Genomic DNA, 22,340 nt, shown 5'->3' with positions numbered 1-22,340 from the left:
TATTCTCAGACTGGCAGTTGGTGACTAGTGGTGTTCCGCAGGGGTTGGTGTTGGGACCCCAACTCTTTACAATCTATATTAATGATTTGGAGAAAGGGACTAAGTGCAACGTATCAAAGTTTGCTGATGACACAAAGATGGGAGGGAGTGTAATGAGTGCGGAGGACATTGAAACCCTGCAGGGGGACATAGATAGGCTGAGTGATTGGGCAGACATTTGGCAGATGAAATATAATACTGACAAGTGTGAGGTCTTGCACTTTGGCAGGAAAAATAATAGAGCAAGTTATTTTCTAAATGGAGAGAAACTGGAAAGTGCTTCTGTGCAAAGGGATCTGGGGGTCCTGGTGCAGGAAACACAAAAAGTTAGTATGCAAGTGCAGCAGGTGGTCAAGAAGGCCAATGGAAAGCTGGCTTTTATTGCTAGGGGGATGGAGTATAAGAACAGGGAGGTATTACTGCAGTTGTACCGGGTATTGGTGAGACCACACCTGGAGTACTGCGTGCAGTTCTGGTGTCCATATTTAAGAAAGGACATACTGGCTCTCGAGGCAGTGCAGAGAAGGTTCACTAGGTTAATTCCAGGGATGGGTGGGTTGATGTATGATGAGAGGTTGAGTAGATTGGGACTCTACTCATTGGAGTTCCGAAGAATGAGAGGCGATCTTATTGAAACATATAAGATTGTGAAGGGGCTTGATCGGGTGGATGTGGGGAGAATGTTCCCAATGATGGGTGAAACTAGGACTAGGGGGCATAATCTTAAAATAAGGGGATGCCGTTCCAGGACTGAGATGCGGAGAAATTTCTTCACTCAGAGGGTAGTGGGGCTGTGGAATTTACTGCCCCAGAGAGCTGTGGAAGCTACTACACTCAATAAATTCAAAACGGAGATAGACATTTTCCTGGATAAAAATCAGGTAAGCGAGCAGGTAAGTGGACATGAGGCTAGGTTTAGATCAGCCATGTGATCTCCTGGACCAGTTTTCGATAGCTTGGATGGGTCGGTGAGGAATTTTCCAGATTTTTTCTCCTCAATTGTCAACTCGGTTTTTTTTCCCCGGGTGATCACATGGGTTTGGGCGGGATGAATAATAAAATAAAATGGGTGGCATGGTGCCCTGTTGGTTGGCACTGTTGCCTTGTGGGATTCGGTGAAAACTAGAGTTAAGATTGGATCAGCCATGATCTTGTTGAATGGCGGAGCAGGCTTGAGGGGCCGATTGGCCTACTCCTGCTCCTATCTCTTATGTTCTTATGTAAATGAAGCATCTAGTGAGGTATTGATTCTTAAAAAAAAATAAATTATCTTGCTTTTGTATGTACTGTGGTCAATGGACCAGCACAGGTTGGAAAGCAATCTGTGGTTGTACACAGGGTGCTACACACTGATTTTCTCCAATCAACTTACAGTTCTTTTTTGGAATGCGGGAAGTCTGTTTGCCAACGGACAGCAATTAAAGCACATGTTTCAGGTTTTGGTGACCCCTCGAGTGTTATTTGTGTACAAGAAACTTGGTTGTGATCACATTTATCGTTAAGGGGGTATGAGGTTGTGAGATATAATAGATGTACAGCTGTGGGAGGGAGGTTGTACCACCTTGGTGAAGGAGAGTTTATTGTATGTAATTTTGCCTTCTCCAGAGAATGCCAAATGTGTAATTATTGAAGTATTATTTCTGTAGGGTGGGATCAAAATTGTGAACTTTTGTAATCTAGGTCTGGAACTGCCTATGGAAGGGTTGGGGAGAATGTTGGGAGAATATTCTAGTATAATTATTTTTTGTGGTGACTTTAATGCATTTAGTGGTTTGTGAGACAAAGACTACAGATGCTAATGGGGCAGTAGTAGAGGAGTTTCTGAAAGAATGACTTAATCTGTTTAAATAATGGAAAAAAGACAATAGTGTCTATTGCAAAAGGTGGGGACTCTTGTCTGGACTTGACTCATATCTCTGCTCCACTTGATCAACTCAGTAGTTTGGCTACAGTGACTGATTGTGTGGGGAGTGATCATTTCCCAGTTCTGTGTATTGTAGGGATCAAAGTTCACTGTCAGAGTTTGTGTTCTGGGTCTAAATGGTGTTTTAAGAGGGAAACCTGGGGAAAATGTTCCATTGAGTGTGAGATATCATTTGTCTCAAGGTGATCCCATAGAAGAAAACTGAGAGAGTATAATTTCTAGTTTGTGTGGGGTAGTTCATCAAGCCATTCCTTTGGTGTATGGGAGAGCTGGTATGAATGTGTTCCTTGGTGGACACAGGAATGTACAGAGACCAGGGATGGGCTTTTCATGTTTTGAAAAGTAGATTAATGAAAGAAGCTTTGCTGAACTTTCAGAAGAAAAGAGCAATAGCAAGGAGCATTACTAGGAATGCTAAAAGGGTGGCGGGGGAGTATTTTGCTCCTCAAATGGGAGGGAAACTGGCATGACAGTGGTGTGGAGAATACGAAAGAAGATGAATGGCGTTTGAGGTTATATCTAGATTCCAGTGTTAGTGGAGAATGGAAGGTGACAACAAACAAAGAAAAGGCTGAATGACTGGGAAACACATTTGCAAAGATACATAGACTAGACAATTTAGGGGATGAGTATCTTCATGCACTTTGATGGGGAATGGGAAGATTTGTGAGAAATGAGATGTTTGAGAGTGCCATGGATCATGATTTTATGTTGGCTGAATTGAAATTTGCTGTCAACAGTGCAAGTTCTACAGCCCCTGGACAGGATATGGTTAGCTATTATATGATCCAGCATCTGTCTGGGACAGTCCTAAAGAAGATGCTTGAGTTTTATAATAAGGTCTGGAAGCAAGGAATGCTCCCAGGAGGCTGGAAAGGGACTGTGGTGTTGCCTGATGTTAAATTTGGGAAGGATCCCATGCTACTAAGTAGCTACAGTCCTATTGCTTTCACTTCTTCACTGTGTAAGCTGATGGAGAAAATGATATTAATTAAGCTGATGTTTCTTTTGGAGAAGAGAGAATTACTTGGTCACTACCAATGTGTGTTTTGTAAAGGGAAATCTACGTATGATGCCTTTGTATTACTGGGAAAAGAATTTTACTGTACAGTAAAAGAATCAGTAGTTGCAGTGTTTCTGGACTTAGGAAAAAGCTTATGATATGCTATGGAGGAAGGGGCTTTTGATTAAACTAAGTATTCCTGGTATTGGTGGGAGGCCTTACAACTGGGTTTTGGATTTGGATTTTTTGTTTGGCCATTTGTTTAGAGTGAGTGTGGGTGAAGGAGTGTCATCAGAGTTTTTGGCGGATAATGGGACACCCCCGCCCCGGGCTGTGTCATTAGCCCAATGTTATTTAATCTGATGATTAATGATATTTTTAATGGTGTTGGGCCAGGGTTTGGGTGGAGCTCGTGGGAAAAGGATCCATAATACTTCCTGTGTGGTACAATATGTGTAATCACTGTTTTCAGCAATGATCTTTGAACTGGCAGTTTAAATTTTCAGTTTCTAAGTCAAGATATATTGTTTTTTCTTGGAAGTATGGGTTGGATAATATTCACCTTACTCTGTATCGGTGCTGTGTAGGGTTCCCATATCTAAATACTTGGGGTTATGGAGAACACATACAAAGTTTTTGGAGGATAAATACAAGCAGGTTATTAACTTTTTATGCTGTGTGGCTAGTTCTGACGGGGAAGCTTCCAGGGCTGTGCTTTTGACAATTTATTGTGCTTTAATGCACTCTTGTCTGGACTGTGGTAGCTTGATCTATGGGGAAGCAGCTCATTCAGTTTTAGCAATACACACAAAATGCTAGTGGAATGCAGCAGGCCAGGCAGCATCTATAGCATATATGTCTATGGCGTATGATATGGCTAATGCTGAGTTTATTCAGGTACCAGGTTTTCAGGGTTTTTAGTGTTTATTCGGCAGTCTTGCTCGGCAGTCTTCTTCATAAGAAACGGAATTTGTAAAGTGAAACACTTTGTAGTTATAGCAGAGACTGAGACACATGAGAGCAGGCTGAAAAAACGGAGGCAACGAAAGCTGCGTTCGCAAGCGTCCGACTGATCCGGCCCGCATGAAGCTGCATTTTGCTCAATCCGGCCCGTGACCTAAAATGAGTTTGACACCCCTGATCTATAGGAAGAAGCACTGTCGACAATTTGGGCTGAGACCCTTTGTCAGGACTAACTGAAAAGGAAGATAGTAAGATATTTAAAAGTAGGAGGGGGAGGGGGAAATGCGAAATGATAGGGGAAGACTGGAGGGGGTGGAAAGGTGATTGGCAAAAGGGATACAGAGCTGGAGAAGGGAAAGCATCATGGGATGGGAGGCATAGGGAGAAAGAAAGGGGGAGGGGAGCACCAGAGGGAGATGGAGAATGGGCAGAGTGATGGGCAGAGAGAGAGAAAAAAAAGAGGAGGGGGAAAAATAAACTAAATATATCAGGGATGGGGTAAGAAGGGGAGGAGGGGCATTAATAGAAGTTAGAGAAGTCAATGTTCATGCTATCAGGTTCGAGGCTACCCAGCCAGTATATAAGGTGTTGTTCCTCCAACCTGAGTGTGGCTTCATCTTGACAGTAGAGAAGGCCATGGATAGACATATCAGAATGGGAATGGGACGTGGAATTAAAATGTGTGGCCAATGCGAGATCCTGCTTTCTCTGGCAGACAGAGCTTAGGTGTTCAGCGAAACGGTCTCCCAGACTGTGTCAGGTCTCACCAATATATAAAAGGCCACACCGGGAGCGCCGGACGCAGTATACCACACCAGCCGACTCACAGGTGAAGTGTCGCCTCACCTGGAAGGACTGTCTGGGGCCCTGAATGGTGGTGAGAGAGGAAGTGTAAGGGCAGGTGTAGCAGAACACCTGCTACAGAAGCAGAACAAGTGCTACCTTGAAATGGTCAAAATGTTAAAATTAGTTTTTTAAAGTCAGTCTCAATGTAATTTGCAGAGTCGATTAAACCAGCTTTTAAGTACAGGTGACCCCTGCATTAGGTGGGGGTGAGGGGAAAGTGTGTGGGAGGGTTGGTTAAAGTGCTTACATATGCTGAGCTCACCAGTAAATTATTGTGAGATTTTGTTTGAACTCATCACCTTTACTCCTTCATTATACTATCCCATGTTTCTTGCAGGATCCCTGTGTTTGCTGAAGACTGGAGTGAAAGATGGAGCTGCTAAGGGAAAGAGTTTCTACCTTTGTTCAAATCAACGGAATTCCCCTTGTTCCTTTGTACAGCCTGCTGAGTATGTATTGTTTGGGGTTGTAATGTAGAAGAACAAACAGTATTTAGTTGAGAAATTTTGGCATCAGTAATGCACCTTACTAAGAAGCGAGCTTAGATTATATTTAGAAATGTTTAAAGCTAGGGGGGTTTTGCATTAGCTGGAAGTTCATGAGCTGCTGTTGTTAGTTATCTAGCTTGAAGCTAGACAATTTAACAATTTGAATTTAAACAACATATGATATTTGAACCAAAGTGTTTGCTTCCATGGACTGAAATGGGTAATTATTTCATGGGGCTGGTGGATTTGGGAATAGTTTCCATAATATCCTGACCAATATAGCCTTTGCCCAGTTTATTGAACATGAAATGCTAATCACTAATCTCACTAATATTTATGACACCTTGCTGCAAGCACATTGCCCACAGTGCATCACTGACTTCACACCATGGCGGATTGTCTGTTATTTTAAAGTTGCAGGGTCCAAATTTCAAGTGTCTTCGATTCAACACCACTAGTTGTTTCTAAAAGCATTTTGTGCAAACATATCTATGTGGTACAATATCAGATTATATGAATAACTGAATGCAGGAATGCAACAGCAAGGACCTTGTGCCGTGATACAGGCAGAATTTTTGTTGACTTCTTTATCCAGCCTTTTGATTGATTTTCTGAGAGTAGCATTATGATTGAATGAACTTTAAATAACAACTTGTGTTTTTTAAAAAAAGAACACTAATGAATATAAAGATTATGGCTGTGGCAACCATAATCTGGTACAGCTAGCCTATTACTATCAGAAATAACTTACAAAGCAGAATGCAAAACAACTTGAAATTTGCACTATGCATCTTTCATATAAATAAAATGTTTCTACAATCTGTTTATCCTTAGCTCAGTAAATATAACCCTTTTAACAGAAAGGGAGAAGGGTATAGCAGTAATTCAGATATTCCAAATGTTGTCTATCCTTCCCAGTATTCCTGTATCTCACTGCCTGGTGCATGAAGACTCAATTGTGGAACTTCAGGCGATTCACAAGAAATCAGACACTCAGTCATATCGGTAAGATTTTATTATCACTGCTGTGTCAACAGCATTAATTTATATTTCACTAAATGAGCAGTGAAATTAATATGTTGATTATAATACTATATAATTTTGGGCATGAAGGGAAATGGGAGAATGCAGGAGATTGGGGCTGAGAGGGAAAATAGATCAGCCGTGATGAAATGTTGGTGTAGACCCAATGATCCAAATTGCCTAATTCTGCTCCTAAATCTTATGGTCCTAATAGGAATACCTGCATGTATCTTTTTCATAGGTTCAGAGTTCTAGGTTGTATATCTTATAGTTTTATGCCTCATGTAGTCACCGAGTGCATTTAACCAAATTGTTGGTTTCTTTTCCTTAAACCAGAGCTTGGAGGGCTTATTGGATCACTTCATCAAAATGTGAAAGTTGCAGTTACTGGAAATCTGACATAAAAGCAGAAAGTAGCAGAGAGTGTGTAGCAGAGCAGGCAAATGGAGATTAGAAAATGTTTTGGATTGATTACCTTTTGCTAAAATTGAAAAAAACTGTTAGAATGTGGTTTGAATGGAGCAAAAGGAGGAAAGGCTCCCGAGAATAAAGGAAACACCAGTGACAGGGTGAAACCAAGAGAGACTGTGTGACTTAAGTGTTGATTTTGTCAGCTGAGAGAGAGCCAGTCTGCCTCAAGGAGATAATAGTAAAATAAATGAAAATATAGGAGCAAATTAGAAAAACTAAATGCTGGAACTGTGAGGTGCTGCACATGCTACAGATCTGAAATGAAAACTATGTCGTAAATATTCAGCATTTCAGGCAGCATCTGTAGGGAGATAAGAATGGCTAATGTATTAGGTTTGTACTGCTTGCCAGCTCTGAAGCAGATTGGAAAGGCTGTTTATCTGAAATTGAGTTCCTTTTTCTAGCTTTGAGAAATGTAATGTGCAAGTTTGAGGTTGAGATGCTCTTTCTTGTGTTTGCGTTGGGCTTTGTTGTAATAATGGGGAAGTCATCTGGTACTAGGCTGGGGAATTAAAGTACTAAGTTCTAGTTGCCTGTCGTTTTAATTGTCTCCCATTCACACCCACATTTGGCTTCTTAGGGTTTCACTGAAGCCAAAGGTAAGTTCAGGAAACAGAATCTTACCTTTTAACTTTGTACATTACAATCCATAGGACCTAATACTAATTTCAACATTTTCGGATAGCTAGCATTTGTAGTTTGTATCAAAGCTGGCCAGATCGTAAAAGCATCTTATCTGTATCGTTAGCTAATTATTCTCCATCATGAATTGCTGAACTGTCTCAGCATTCTGCTTTTATCATTTGTCTGTAGTATCATCTCTTTTCTAGCATTTCTTCTTTCTCTTGCAAGGTATATCAGAATTGTTTAGCAAATACTCATCAGTCTCCCTATCTCAACCGAAAGCATTCAATCTTTCTTGGTCTCCACCCTTTCATAGGCAACCTGTTTGTTCTACGTGCTCCTCCCCAGTCTCTGCAACTTAAAATGCGACTTCTAATTGTCTCAATGGCCAAGCGTCTGAAACATTAGCTGTTTCCCTTTACACAGATGCTCGCTGATTCTTCTAATTCTGGCCTTTGCACACTTTTATGATGTAATCTCTCCTCAGTGGAACAAGCTGGAATTGGTGCATAGCTTTTTCTCATTGAACAGTGGGCCCTGCAGGACCACTAATCATGGACTTCAGGTCAGAATAATTCCCATTGACCATTATCCTTCTATTGGCACGCCAATTCTGAATCTAATTTGTCAGGTCACTGTAGATCCAATGCATGATAATATTGTGGATGGGCTTACCATGACACCAAAATATGTTTTGTCCTTCACCATCATGAAATAAAAAAGATTTTATTTCAGTATTTTTGTTACTAGCAATCAGAATAATTTTCCTTCGAGTATAAAAATGGAAGTTTGAGGTCTAAGCATTTGGTATTATTTCTGATATTTTCAATATTTTCAATAATTGTTCTGTGCTATTCCTGCAGATTATACTATCGCTGTGTTAAAGGGAAGGCAGATAACTTGAAATGGTGTGGAAATGTGCCTTGGCAGGTATGGATGTTCAGCATCTGCATGATTATGCTGTATTTCTTAAGTTTGGGTTTGTTTGGAGTGTTTTTAAAAATTGTCATCTGCATTTCACATCTGCACCCCTGTCCTGAGAGCATTTAATGCCTGTATAAGATGAGGGAGTGGAAGGTGTTATTCCAGCATTGAAGCTTTGATAGTCCTCACTTTATTTAAGAATGGATGCAAAAATTGTATTTTGTAGTTGGTTTTCAATTAACATATAATATTAAAAACATGTATATTCATGCAGCAGAAACATTAAACGTTAACACTTGTTTTTCAGGAGCCAAATCCAAATATTTCATCAACTAACAAAGATGGGAATCTCTGTGCACGACAGCACCTCCTCTCTGTGAATCAAGAGCGAAATCCTTTTAAAATTCCTGCCAAGAATCAGAAGCCATCTTCTTCATTTGTTCCTACGGGTGGTAGTAGTAAACAAGGTGTAGAGTCTGAATCAGACAGGGAGCACAATGAAGATGTGAGTGAGTCGTTTGGTTTGGGTGGCTCATCACTAATGTGCAATGAGAAAGCAACAAAGAAGCGTCATGATGGGTTGAATGTCATTGACAAGTTAACCAATGAGACTGAAAAGCTTCACATTAAGGACTTTGCGAAGACTCGGAAGGAAGCAAGCCGTCACCTTAAGAGTGATGTTGAAACAAGTAGCATTGACTCTACTAAGAATCATTGTTCATCATGTGATCCCTTGCCAACTGACAGAGGAAGGTTTTCAAAGCCATCACAGGGAGCAGAGAGAGATGAGGTAACACTAGAATCTGGGAAGCGCATCCAGAAAGAATTATCTAATCACTTGTCTCATCATGAACACACTGTAGATTTGCAAAGAGAATCAGCAAAAGAAAGACAAGCATCAAGCAGTAAAGGTGAAAGTGAAAAATCACTTGGCACTCAGCAGTGCAACATAAAGAAAATATCCCAAAAGACTAAATTAATAGATACTCAGGAAAACCATTTACAGTGGAAGCAAACAACTAAAGCTGAACATGATGCCAATTCAGTTCTTACTACAAGAAAGCCAGCAAAGGAGGAAAGTGACTCATGTGAAACTAATTCTGAAGCTCCGGCGAGCATTGGGTCAGGAAATATCCATGCCACTTTAAAGCAAAGTATACCCAGCAGTCAGTCAGTGGATGCTAAGCAAAGCATAAGCACAAAGAATTCAAATACAAGTAATAAACAGAGACCACTCACAGCCTTTCCTGGATTTGAATATGCATCGGCAAACAAGGATGCCAAGAATATGACAGCACTGCACAGCCAGCTGGCTATTCAGCTTAAACAGAAAAAGGTAATCGTTATGAGCAAACGTAACATAAAAAGACAGTGATAATTTTTTATTTATTACCAACACTGGTTGCTTTGAGAGTGCAGTAGTTGTCTTTTTCTACTGCTGCTGTCCCAAGTAATAAATATACACAACCAGATTGCCATTAAGTCACAGTGTTCCCCAGTTTCAACAGGCTGATTAAACCGGGGTGTACCAGCTTTAAGCAGCCTGTTGATGCACCAGCTGCACTTGTCTTACAGAGCAGAGGTGGCAGGTTTGAGAGGTGCTGCTGAAGCTATGGTGACTTCCTGCAGAGAATTCTGTAAATAGTACTCAATAAGTTATGTGAGAGTAAAATAATTGTATTTTAATTTTATCTGCAATGGTGAAATTAACATGCAATACAATACATAATTCTCTGAATGCTGTTCTTGCAAACAAGGGGAAGGTTGTACACGAATATAGAAATTTAATTAATCTGGATCAGAGCCCTTAATACCCCTTCAATCCACGTACCTATACAAATGTTTCTTAAATGTTGAAATCGAACACACGTAAACCACTTCTGCTGGCAGCTTGTTCTACACTGTGAGTGAAGAAGTCATGTTCTCCTTAACCATTTCACCTTTCATCCTTAGCCTATGATCTCCAGTTCCAGTTTCAACCAATCTGGAAAAAGCCTGCTTACATTTACACTACCTATACCCCCCCATACTTTTGTATACCCCTATCAAATTTCCTCTCAATCTTCACTCTAGGGAATAAAGTTGTAACCTTTTCAACCTTTCCCAATCTCTCAGGACCTCAAATCCTGGCAACACCTTGTAACTTTTCTCTGTATTCTTTCAATCTTTTTGCCATGTTTCTTATTGGTAGATAACCAAAACTGCACATGATATTCCAAATTAGGCTTTACCAATGTCTTGTACAACTTCAGTGTAACATCCCAACTACTGTAGTCAATACTTTAATTTATGAGGGCCAATGTGGCAATTTTTTTATGACCCTACCTACCTATGACGGCACTTTCAACAAATTATGGATCTGTATTCCCAGATCGTCTGTTCTGCTGCATTCCTCAGTGTCCTACTGCTCATCTGTAAGACCTACCAAAGTTGGTCCTCCCAACGTGCAGCACCTCACATTTGTCTGCATTGAATTCCATCTGCTGTTTTCAGCCCAATTTCCCCAGCTGATTCAGATCCCACTGCAAGCTTTGATGGTCTTCCTTGCTGCCCACTACATCCCCAGCCTTTTAGTCATCCACAAATTTGCTGATCCAGTTGACCAATTATCCAGATCATTGATATAGATGACAAACAACAATGACCCCGCACCAGTCCCTGCACAGTCACAGACCTCCAGTCAAAGAGACAACCACCTACTACCACTCGCTGGTTTCTCTCACAAAGCCAGTGTCGCATCCAATTTGTTACCTCATCTTGAATGTCATGTGATTGAACCTTTGTTACCAGCCTCCCACGCAGGACCTTGTCAAATGCCTCACTGAAGCCCATGTAGACAACATCTACTGCCTTGCCTTCATTATCTTTCCTAGAAACCTCCTTAAAAAAACTATTAAGGTTGGTTTGACACAATCTACCATACACAGCCATGTTGACTATCCCTAATTGGTCCCTGTTCATCCAAATACATTATACAGTGTAACTGGTTCCTTAGAATACTTGCCAATAATTTTCCCATTTCTGATGTCAGGCTCACCAACCTATAATTTCTTGGCTGCTTTGTAGAGCCTTTCTTAAACAATGGAACAACATATTCTGTGCTCCAATCCTCCGGCATATCACCCATGGCTAAGGAAGTTTAAATATCTCTGCTAGCATGACTGCAATTTCTGCACTAGCCTCCTGCAGGGTCCAAGGGAGCACCTTATTGGACCCAAGGGATTTATTCTCCCTGATTTGTCTCAAAACAGCAAATACCTCCTCTAAAATCTGTATATGGTCTAAGACCTCACTGCTGCTTTGGCTCACTTCTGTAGACTCTTTCTGTCTCCCAAGTAAATACAGTTGCAAAAAATCGACTGAAGAGCTCTCACTTCTTGTTTAGTTCCATGTAATGACTACCAATCTACCAACCAGAGGACCAATATTGTTTCTTGCTATGCTTTTGCTCTTAATATATCTGTAGAAGCCCTTAGGATTCTCCTTCATCTTGTCTGCTAGAGCAATCTAGAGTCTTCTTTTAGCTCTGCTGATTTCCTTAAGTGTTCTCTTGTATTTCTTGTACTCAGCTACTTCATTTCCTCCTTCCTGTCCATACCTACTATGCACCTCCTTTTTCTTAACCAGGGTCTGTATATCACTCAAAACCAAAGTTCCCTAAACCTGTTATCCTTGCCTTTTATTCTGACAGGAACATGCAAACTGTGTACGAAAGCCTCCCACTTACCAAGTACACCTTTGCCAATAAACAACTTGTCCCAATCCACACTTGCTGGATCCTTTTTGATACCATCAAAATTGGCCTTTCTCCAATTTAGAATCTCAACCTGAGGACCAGACCCATTCTTTTCCATAATTACCTGGAAACTAATGGCATTATGATCACTCAGTACAAAGTGTTCCCCTACACAAACTTTTGTCACCTGCCCTGTCTCATTCCTTAATTGGAGATCTAGCATCACACTCTCTCCAGTTGGGAGTTCCTGTGTGCTGATTTCCGGAACACATTTGACACACTGCATTCTATCTAGCCCTTTATGCCCTATTTAGCCCTATCTAGCCAGTCAATATGCAGAAAGTTTAAATCACCTATTATCCCAACCTTGTGTTTCTTGCAGTAGTCTACGATATCTCCACAGATTTGCTTTTCTAAGTCCCACGGACTGCTGAGTGGTCTATAATATAATGCCGTTAACGTGGTCATCCCTTTCTTATTCCTCTATCACATCTAAAGCAATGGAACTCTGGAACATTGAGCTGCCAGTCCTGCTCCTCCTGCAACCAAGTCTTACTAATGGCTACACTGTCATAATTCCACCTACTGATTCATGCCCTAAGCCCATCTGCCTTTCCCACAGTAGTCCTTGCATTGAAATATACACTCAGAACATTAGTCCTACCATGTTCAAGCTTTGGATTTCTGACTCTGTATGTAGGTTTAACAACTACTTACCCCAAAACCACTTTATGATCTTCTCTTGTGTGCTGGTTCCCTTCCCCTACCCCATGCAGCACTAGCACAGTATCCACTAAGATATTAGTTCCCCTCCCATTCAGTTGCAAACCATCCTTTCTGTACAGGTCCCACCTTCCCTGGAATAGAGCCCAATGATCCAGAAATCTGAAGCACTCCCTCCTGCTCCATTTCCTTATTTATGTGTTAAACTGTATGATCTTATTTCCTGCCTCACTAATATGTGGCATGGGTAGCAATTCTGAGATCACAACCCTGGAGGTCCTGTCCTTTAACTTAGTACCTAACTCCCTGTACTCACTTTGCAGGATCTCGTCACACATTGTTTTCAATGTGGACTACAACGTCCGGCTGCTGACCCTCTCACTTAAGATTGTTCAAGTTCAAGTTTAATTATCATTCAACCATATACATGAATACAGTCAGAAAGAAACATTGTTCCTCTGGAGCCACGGTGCAGAACACAGTCCCAACAGTCACACACAGCACAGGGCACATGTTGCACATTTAATTATGATAGCAGAAAAAAAAAGTCACAAAAAATCTGGTGCCCAGATGCAACATACCATCTGAGAATCTCATTCTCATCCACAGAACCTCCTATCTGTTCCCCTAACTAATGAATCCCCTATCATTACAGCTCCCTCCCTCCCCTTCCCTTCTGAACCACAGAGCCAGACTTGGTGCCAGAGACCTCACCTAGCTTTTGCTGCTAGGTCGACCGCCCATCAGCATCCAAAGTGGTATACCTGTTGTTGAGAATGGCCACAGGAGTATTCTGCACTGGCTGCCTATCCCCTCTCCCTCTCCTGACTGTCATCCAGTTACCTGTGTGTTTCCTGAACTTTGGGTGTACCAACATCTCTTCATTGCCTGACAATCAAACCCTCAGGCTCCCGAAGATCTGGAGTTCATCCAGTTCCAGCTCCAACTTCTTACACAGTCTGTTAGAAGCTGCAGCTGGACGCACTTCTTGCAAGTGTAATCATCAGGGACAATCCCTGCCTAGCATCCCCACTGGTCTAACTGCAATAAGAAATAAAGAAAAAAAAATTAAATGGGGAAAAAAAAATCTACCTACACCTTCACATCAATGAACCAAGCTTGAACTCCTCACTCTAACACTGGCCCACACACACAATGGCCGCACAGCTTAAACCAAACTACTTTTTGTTGGCCCTTGCCTAATTATGTCTCCTCTGGAACTGTGGCGCGCAGAATGACCCAAATGCCCCTGCTCACTTTTTAAAAAAATCTCTCCTGCTATACAATCCAATGTATTCTCAGGTGCAGAGTTTGTGGTGGTAAAATCTGTCAAGCAGATTCCTGCATTCTGTCTTGTGAGGTGGACATGGTATCAATTCCAATCTGAATTTCAAAAAGGGCACATTTATCTTTTCTCAATTCCTTTATCCCTTGAAATACTTGTGTCAGTTTTATTAATCAATTAATGATATTTGCTTCATGTATAATTGACGAACAAGAAAAAAAACCTCTTGTTCCTACATTTTTCCCCCAGATTGTAACAATGTATTTGGTAACATTACCATTTTCATGTTTAAATTTCTTACTTTTTAGAATACTCTGCGAACAGTGAATGTTGCTGCCCTCCCTGATAAAGGTCAAAGGTTAATAAATCAAGTCAAAGATCTGGAGGATGCTCTAAGTGCACTTTGTCTATCTGCTGCAGATGAACAGGAGAAAGGTATTGTATTTAGTTTACTAGGATTACTGACTGGGTATTCTTGTAACAATACTGATGACTTCCAGTTACATTCTAAGGGACTACATAGGCTAGAAAGAAAAAAAATGTCAAATCATGTCAGAAGACATGGATGGAGATTACCTTGTCCCTAATGATAAGTACAATGAGCAACGACCTTGGGGACAGAACTCGAGAGCTTAAGAGCTCAGTAGCAGAAAGCAAGGCCACCAATGGTGGAGTTTTAGGTACATTTGCTACTGTATTTTTGAATAATTCCTTGCTGAGCTTTCTGAAAACTTCTGGATTAATTATACCAGAAAAATAAATTTATATCTATTTTTGCTTTTAAAATTATGAACTTTTAAATCCACACAAATGAACTGGTTTTTTTTTGCCAAGAGAAGGTACTAAAAGTTGAAGAAACACTTTGCTTCATTTGGAATTTTTAGCTGATCCAGCTTTCACGTTCCACTTCTTCAGTAGTTTCAGAATTTAAGCAGCTTTTAACACAGTGGGAATTTGTATGCATCCCATTGGCAATTTTCCAACCAGTCTGGATTTGCATTGCTTGTGTGAATTTGGAAATTTGCTCTGAGTGTGCACGAACTCTGGTTGATACATACAGTGTAAAATTGTACACAATCTCACCCAGCAATTGCAGACCATGGTAATTTGTCAATGCAGATGAACATAAGAAATAATAGCAAGTATAGGCCATTTTCCCCTTCATCCTGCTCTGCCATTCACGCAGATCTGCTAGACTGATCTGTTACCTTGGCACCATTCTCTTGCTCTATTTTCACTTCTCTTGAGTGGATCCAGAAATTGGCAAAAACTTACTTGCCTGTAAACTAAAATGTATTTGCACGTGGTAAAAATATAATCAACATTTTAACAGCATCTCGACAATTTCTTTCTCTATAGGAGAAGAAATGAGGTATAGACAGAACAATCCTTTCGATAAAAGTGATACCACCTTAAGTAAACCAGTGCTCCAGGAGGATCCAAGAGGATCGAGAACAGCACCACGTTTCAATGAAGCTTCCTCCCTGGGGTCAAGTCAATTTTCTAACCAGGTGAATGGAGGTAAGATGTCACAATGAACATTGCTTTGAGAAAAAATAATGGACTGCTATAGGCGGCTCAGTCTATCAAGTCAACCTATTGGTTGTTTCTGTTTCCCTTTAAATAGCTTTATTTCATGCAAGCATCTAATTCCTTTAAGAGCATTAAAAGTATTAGCATCAATTTGAATATAGATTTTACTTATTCCTTCAATAATCCTGATTTTTCTCCTGTATACTCTTCATTCCTCAGCAGCTGGTTATTTGTTCCTTGAGTTTCTGGTAGTCATGTCTTTTGGATATAACTCCCATAATTCTTAACTCTGGCTATAAGAAGACCAAACCCTTTCGCTAGATTTTTGGTCATATAAAGCATTCTTAATTTAACTGCAAGCGAACTCTACTTGTAGAGGGTGAATTTCAACTATGTTTCAAATTGTTCATCACATTAAATGAGATGTAGTTTTACTTAAAAGCAAACTTCTACTGTCTGCCCTTCAGCAATATTGCTCTGGGTATTGTCATTGCTATCTTAAAGTATTGCCGTTTTTCAACTTAAGTATCCTTTTTCTGTGCCATGAGATTCTTTCAGTGCTGTACTGCAAGTCTGTTCAACTCCTTATCCTGAATTATATTTCCTGATTTGTGATCAATACTGGTAAATGATATGGATGAATACTCCTTAGACACTGTTAGAAATGCATTAGGCAAGTCCACACAACCATTACCAGAAATGCAATTTGTGTTGAGCAATATTAGAGTCTTAGAGCACTATAGCACAGAAACTAATTTCACCAGAACGTTTGCACACAATGCTGAGGTATTGTGAAATGCTTTGCAGAAGACACAAGGATATTTATTTAATAACGACTGCTATTCAGGGATGAATTCTGCAGTTTTATCTTTATTTAACCAGAGTTTTAAATTCTTATATAAATTTCAAATTTCCGACCAACAATTTCAAAATTCACTGCAGTGTTTTGCTTTTGAAAGTCAGATGCTGGTGGTCTGCCAGAAAGGAAAGAATGTTGGACAAATTTGGTAGGTTAGGTGGCATCTGTGAAAAGTGAAACAGTTGACATTTTCTGGTACATTACTTTTTTCTGACTCCATAAGTGTTGACTGAGGCGCTGAGTTTTTCAAGCATTGCTTTTATTACCTCGTAGTGCAATTGGTTTGACTGTTGAATTATACAACAGGTTAGCAATGATGCCCATTCTTAATTCAGTTGATCTTCCTCTGCTATGTGTCCTGTTTGAGCTGCTCATTGTTTGGGATTCCTTTTTATTGCTGTCCTACAGATTTGAAATTTTTAAGCTTTTCATGGTAATAGTGATGCCAAAATCTAGTGCTTTTAGCCATTTTGTCAGTTTAACAAGCAGTCATTATGTAGTGCTGATCGCTGATCGAAGCACAACTGTGTAAGTGTGTGGACATCAGCAAGTTAGACTAACAGGAAGAGTTTAAAAGGAGACAGGCTTTATAGAGCGGGTGTTAGAGTAGAAGGAGTTAGAGTAGGAGGGCTTTGGCTCAACGTGGCTCCGGCAATAACGGGTTGAGGCGAGGTAAGTTACTTGTGAAAGATAGGAACAGGAAGTATGTCTGTGAGGCCAGTGTTCTGTACTGGGTGTCAGATGTGGGATGTCTGGGAGACTCCCACCCTCCCAGACGGCCACATCTGTGCCAGGTGCATTGAGCTGCAGCTGCTTAGGGACCAGGTTAGGAAATTGGAGATGCAGCTTGATGACCGTCATCTGGTCAGGGAGAGTGAGGAGCTGATAGAGAGAAGCTATAGGCAAGTAGTCTCACCAGGGCTTTGGGAAACAAATAAGTGGGTAACAGTCAGGAGAGGGAAGGGCAAGAGTCAGATACTAGAGAGTACCCCTGTGCCTGTCCCCCTTAACAATAACTACTCCTGTTTGAGTACTTTTGGGGGGGGGGACCTACCTGGGGGAAGCAACAGTGGCTGCACCTCTGGCTCGGAAGGGTAGGGAAAGGAAGAGGATGGCAGCAGTAATAGGGGGCTCTATAGTTAGGGGGTCAGACCAGCGATTCTGTGGACGCAGGAAAGAAACACCGATGGTAGTTTGCCTCCCAGGTAAACTACCAGGTACCAGGGTCCGGGATGTTTCTGATCGTGTCTACGATATCCTGAAGTGCGAAGGTGAACAGCCAGAGGTCGTAGTACATATTGGTACCAATAACATAGATAGGAAAAGGAAGGAGGTCCTGAAAGACTACAGGGAGTTAGGAAAGAAGCTGAGAAGCAGGACCTTAAAGGTAGCAATCTCAGGATTACTGTCTGTGCCACGCAACAGAGAGTGTAGGAATAGAGTGAGGTGGAAAGTAAATGAGTGACTGCGGGATTGGAGAAGCAGGCAGGGATTCAGATTTCTGAATCATTGGGACCTCTTTTGGAACAGGCGTGACCTGTAAAAAAAAAAGGACGGGTTGCACTTGAATGCAAGAGAGACCAATATCCTGGCAGGAGGTTTGCTAAGGCTGTTGGGGAGAGTTCAAACTAGAATTGCTGGGGGGTGGGAATCTAGAACAAGGGGTTTAGATCGGGTGGAGTTTATTAGGTGTGTTCAGGAAGGTTTCCTGACACAATATGTAGATAAGCCTTCAAGACAATCGGCTGCACTTGATATAGTATTGGGAAATGAACCTAGTCAGGTGTCAGGTCTCTCAGTGGGAGAGCATTCTGGAGATAGTGATCACAATTCTATCTCCTTTACCATAGCATTAGAGAGGGATAGGAACAGACAAGTTAGGAAAGTATTTAATTGGAGTAAGGGGAAATATGAAGCTATCAGGCAGGAACTTGGAAGCATAAATTTGGATCAGATGTTCTCAGGGAAATGTACGGCAGATATGTGGCAAATGTTCACAGGATTTTTGCATGGCGTTCTGCATAGGTACGTTCCAATGAGACAGGGAAAGGATGGTAGGGTACAGGAACCGTGGTGTACAAAGGCTGTAGAAAATCTAGTCAAGAAGAAAAGAAAAGCTTATGAAAGGTTCAAAAAACTAGGTAATGATAGAGATCTAGAAGATTAAAAAGCTAGTAGGAAGGAGCTTAAGAATGAAATTAGGAGAACCAGAGGGGCCATGAGAAGACCTTGGCAGGCAGGATTAAGGGAAACCCCAAGGCATTCTACAAGTATGTGAAGAGCAAGAGGATAAGACATGAGAGAATAGGACCAAATCAAATGTGACAGTGGAAAAGTGTGTATGGAACTGGAGGAGATAGTAGAGGTACTTAATGAATACCTCACTTCAGTATTCACTGTGGAAAAGGATCTTGGCGATTGTAGGAATGACTTACAGCGGATTGAAATGCTTGAGCATATAGACATTAAGAGGATGTGTGAGAGCTTTCAGAAAGCATCAAGTTGGATAAGTCTCCGGGACCAGATGAGATGTACCCCAGGCTACTGTGGGTGGTAAGGGAGGAGATTGCTGAGCCTCTGGCAATGATATTTGCATCATAAATGGGGACAGGAGAGATTCTGGAGGATTGGAGGGTTGCAGATGTTGTTCCATTAATCATGAGAAAGGGAGTAGAGATAGCCCAGGAAATTATAGACCAGTGAGTCTAACTTTGGTAGTTGGTAAGTTGATGGAGAAGATCCTGAGAGATAGCATTTATGAACATCTGGAGAGGCATAACATGATTAGGAATAGTCAGCATGGCTTTGTCAAAGGCAGGTTGTGCCTTATGAGCCTAATTGAATTTTTTGAGGATGTGACTAAACACATTGATGAAGGAAGAGCAGTAGATGTAGTGTATATGGATTTCAGCAAGGCATTTAATAAGGTACCCCATACAAGGCTTATTGAGAAAGTAAGAAGGCATGGGATCCAAGGGGACCTTGCTTTGTGGTTGTAGAGGGGTCATATTCTGCATGATGTGAATGAAGAAGTGGAGGGATGGGTTAAACATAGAACATAGAATAGTACAGCACATTACAGGCCCTTTGGCCCACAATGTTGTGCCGACCCTCAAACCCTGCCTCCCATATAACCCGCCACCTTAAATTCCTCCATATACCTGTCTAGTAGTCTCTTAAATTTCACTAGTGTATCTGCCTCCACCACTGACTCAGGCAGTGCATTCCACGCACCAACCACTCTCTGAGTGAAAAACCTTCCTCTAATATCCCCCTTGATCTTCCCTCCCCTTACCTTAAAGCCATGTCCTCTTGAGCAGTGGTGCCCTGGGGAAGAGGCGCTGGCTGTCCACTCTATCTATTCCTCTTAATATCTTGTATACCTGTATCATGTCTCCGCTCACCCTCCTTCTCTCCAGAGAGTAAAGATCTAGCTCCCTTAATCTCTGATCATAATCCATACTCTCTAAACCAGGCAGCATCCTGGTAAATCTCCTCTGTACCCTTTCCAATGCTTCCACATCCTTCCTATAGTGAGGCGACCAGAACTGGACACAGTACTCCAAGTGTGGCCTAACTAGAGTTTTATAGAGCTGCATCATTACATCGCATCTCTTAAACTCTATCCCTCGACTTATGAAAGCTAACACCCCATAAGCTTTCTTAACTATCCTATCTACCTGTGAGGCAACTTTCAGGGATCTGTGGACATGTACCCCCAGATCCCTCTGCTCCTCCACTCTCCAAAGTATCCTGCCATTTACTTTGTACTCTGCCTTGGAGTTTGTCCTTCCAAAGTGTACCACTTCACACTTCTCTGGGTTGAACTCCATCTACCACTTCTCAGCCCACTTCTGCATCCTATCAATGTCTCTCTGCAATCTTCAACAATCCTCTACACCATCTACAACACCACCAACGTCTGTGTCATCTGCAAACTTGCCAACCCACCCTTCTACCCCCACATCCAGGTCGTTAATAAAAATCACGAAAGGTAGAGGTCCCAGAAGAGATCCTTGTGGGACACCACTAGTCACAACCCTCCAATCTGAATGTACTCCCTCCACCATGACCCTCTGCCTTCTGCAGGCAAGCCGATTCTGAATCCACCTGGCCAAACATCCCTGTATCCCATGCCTTCTGACTTTCTGAATAAGCCTACCATCTGGAACCTTGTCAAATGCCTTACTAAAATCCATGTAGATCACATCCACTGCACTACCCTCATCTATATGCCTGGTCACCTCCTCAAAGAACTCTATCAGGCTTGTTAGACACGATCTGCCCTTCACAAAGCCATGCTGACTGTCCCTGATCAGACCATGATTCTCTAAATGCCCATGGATCCTATTTCTAAGAATCTTTTCGAACAGCTTTCCCACCACAGACGTAAGGCTCACTGGTCTATAATTACCCAGACTATCCCTACTACCTTTTTTGAACAAGGGGACAACGTTCGCCTCCCTTCAATCCTCCAGTACCATTCCTGTGGACAACGAGGACATAAAGATCCTAGCCAGAGGCTCAGCAATCTCTTCCCTCGCCTCGTGGAGCAGCCTGGGGAATATTCCTTCAGGCCCCGGGGACTTATCCGTCCTAATATATTTTAACAACTCCAACACCTCCTCTTCCTTAATATCAACATGCTCCAGAACATCAACCTCACTCATATTGTCCTCACCATCATCAAGTTCCCTCTCATTGATGAATACCAGAGAAGTATTCATTGAGGACCTCGCTCACTTCCACAGCCTCCAGGCACATCTTCCCACTTTTATCTCTAATCGGTCCTACCTTCACTCCTGTCATTCTTTTGTTCTTCACATAATTGAAGAATGCCTTGGGGTTTTCCTTTACCCTACTTGCCAAGGCCTTCTCATGCCCCCTTCTTGCTCTTCTCAGCCCCTTCTTAAGCTCCTTTCTTGCTACCCTATATTCCTTAATAGACCCATCTGATCCTTGCTTCCTAAACCTCATGTATGCTGCCTTCATCTACCTGACTAGATTTTCCACCTCACTTGTCACCCATGGTTCACCCTACCATTCTTTATCTTCCTCACCGGGACAAATTTATCCCTAATATCCTGCAAGAGGTCCTTAAACTTCGACCACATGTTCATAGTACATTTCCCTGCAAAAACATCATCTCAATTCACACCCGCAAGTTCTAGCCTTGTAGCCTCATAATTTGCCCTTCCCCAATTAAAAATTTTCCTGTCCGCTCTGATTCTATCCTTTTCCATGATAATGTTAAAGGCCTGGGAGTGGTGATCACTGTCCCCCAGATGCTTACCCACTGACAGACCTGTGACCTGACCCGGTTCGTTACTTAATACTAGATCTAGTATGGCATTCCCCCTAGTTGGCCTGTCAACATACTGTGACAGGAATCTATCCTGGACACACTTAACAAACTCTGCTCCATCTAAACCCTTGGAACTAATCAAGTGCCAATCAATATTAGGGAAGTTAAAGTCACCCATGATAACAACCCTGTTATTTTTGCACCTTTCCAAAATCTGCCTCCCAATCTGCTCCTCAGTATCTCTGCTGCTACCAGGGGGCCTATAGAATACTCCCAATAGAGTAACTACTCCCTTCCTGTTCCTGACTTCCACCCATACTGACTCAAAAGAGGATCCTGCTACATTATCCACCCTTTCTGTAGCTGTAATAGTGTCCCTGACCATTAATGCCACCCCTCCTCCCCTTACCCCCCTCTCTATCCCTTTTAAAGCACTGAAATCCAGGAATATTGAGAATCCATTCCTGCCCTGGTACCAGCCAAGTCTCCGTAATGGCCACTACATCATAATTCCATGTATGTATCCAAGCTCTCAGTTCATCACCTTTGTTCCTGATGCTTCTTGCATTGAAGTACACACACTTTAGCCCGTCT

The 22,340-nt window shown here is 41.7% G+C and overlaps 1 protein-coding gene across 2 annotated transcripts in view; it reads left to right on the top strand.

The window, feature by feature from the left end:
• The window catches only part of ttf2 (transcription termination factor, RNA polymerase II), a 76,047-nt gene that overhangs the window by 5,543 nt on the left and 48,164 nt on the right, over positions 1-22,340 (top strand). For both annotated transcript variants that reach the window (XM_073045435.1, XM_073045434.1), the window contains exons 2-7: positions 5,113-5,224; positions 6,182-6,268; positions 8,245-8,311; positions 8,613-9,641; positions 14,358-14,484; positions 15,409-15,570. In XM_073045435.1, coding sequence (XP_072901536.1) covers positions 5,113-5,224; positions 6,182-6,268; positions 8,245-8,311; positions 8,613-9,641; positions 14,358-14,484; positions 15,409-15,570 — 1,584 coding nt within the window. The remainder of the gene's footprint in view (positions 1-5,112; positions 5,225-6,181; positions 6,269-8,244; positions 8,312-8,612; positions 9,642-14,357; positions 14,485-15,408; positions 15,571-22,340) is intronic.

Source organism: Hemitrygon akajei, chromosome 5, assembly GCF_048418815.1.
Source record: "Hemitrygon akajei chromosome 5, sHemAka1.3, whole genome shotgun sequence".
NCBI lineage: Eukaryota > Metazoa > Chordata > Chondrichthyes > Myliobatiformes > Dasyatidae > Hemitrygon > Hemitrygon akajei.
Note: the sequence above shows the minus strand (reverse complement) of the source record. Positions and strands in the feature narration are given on the sequence as shown.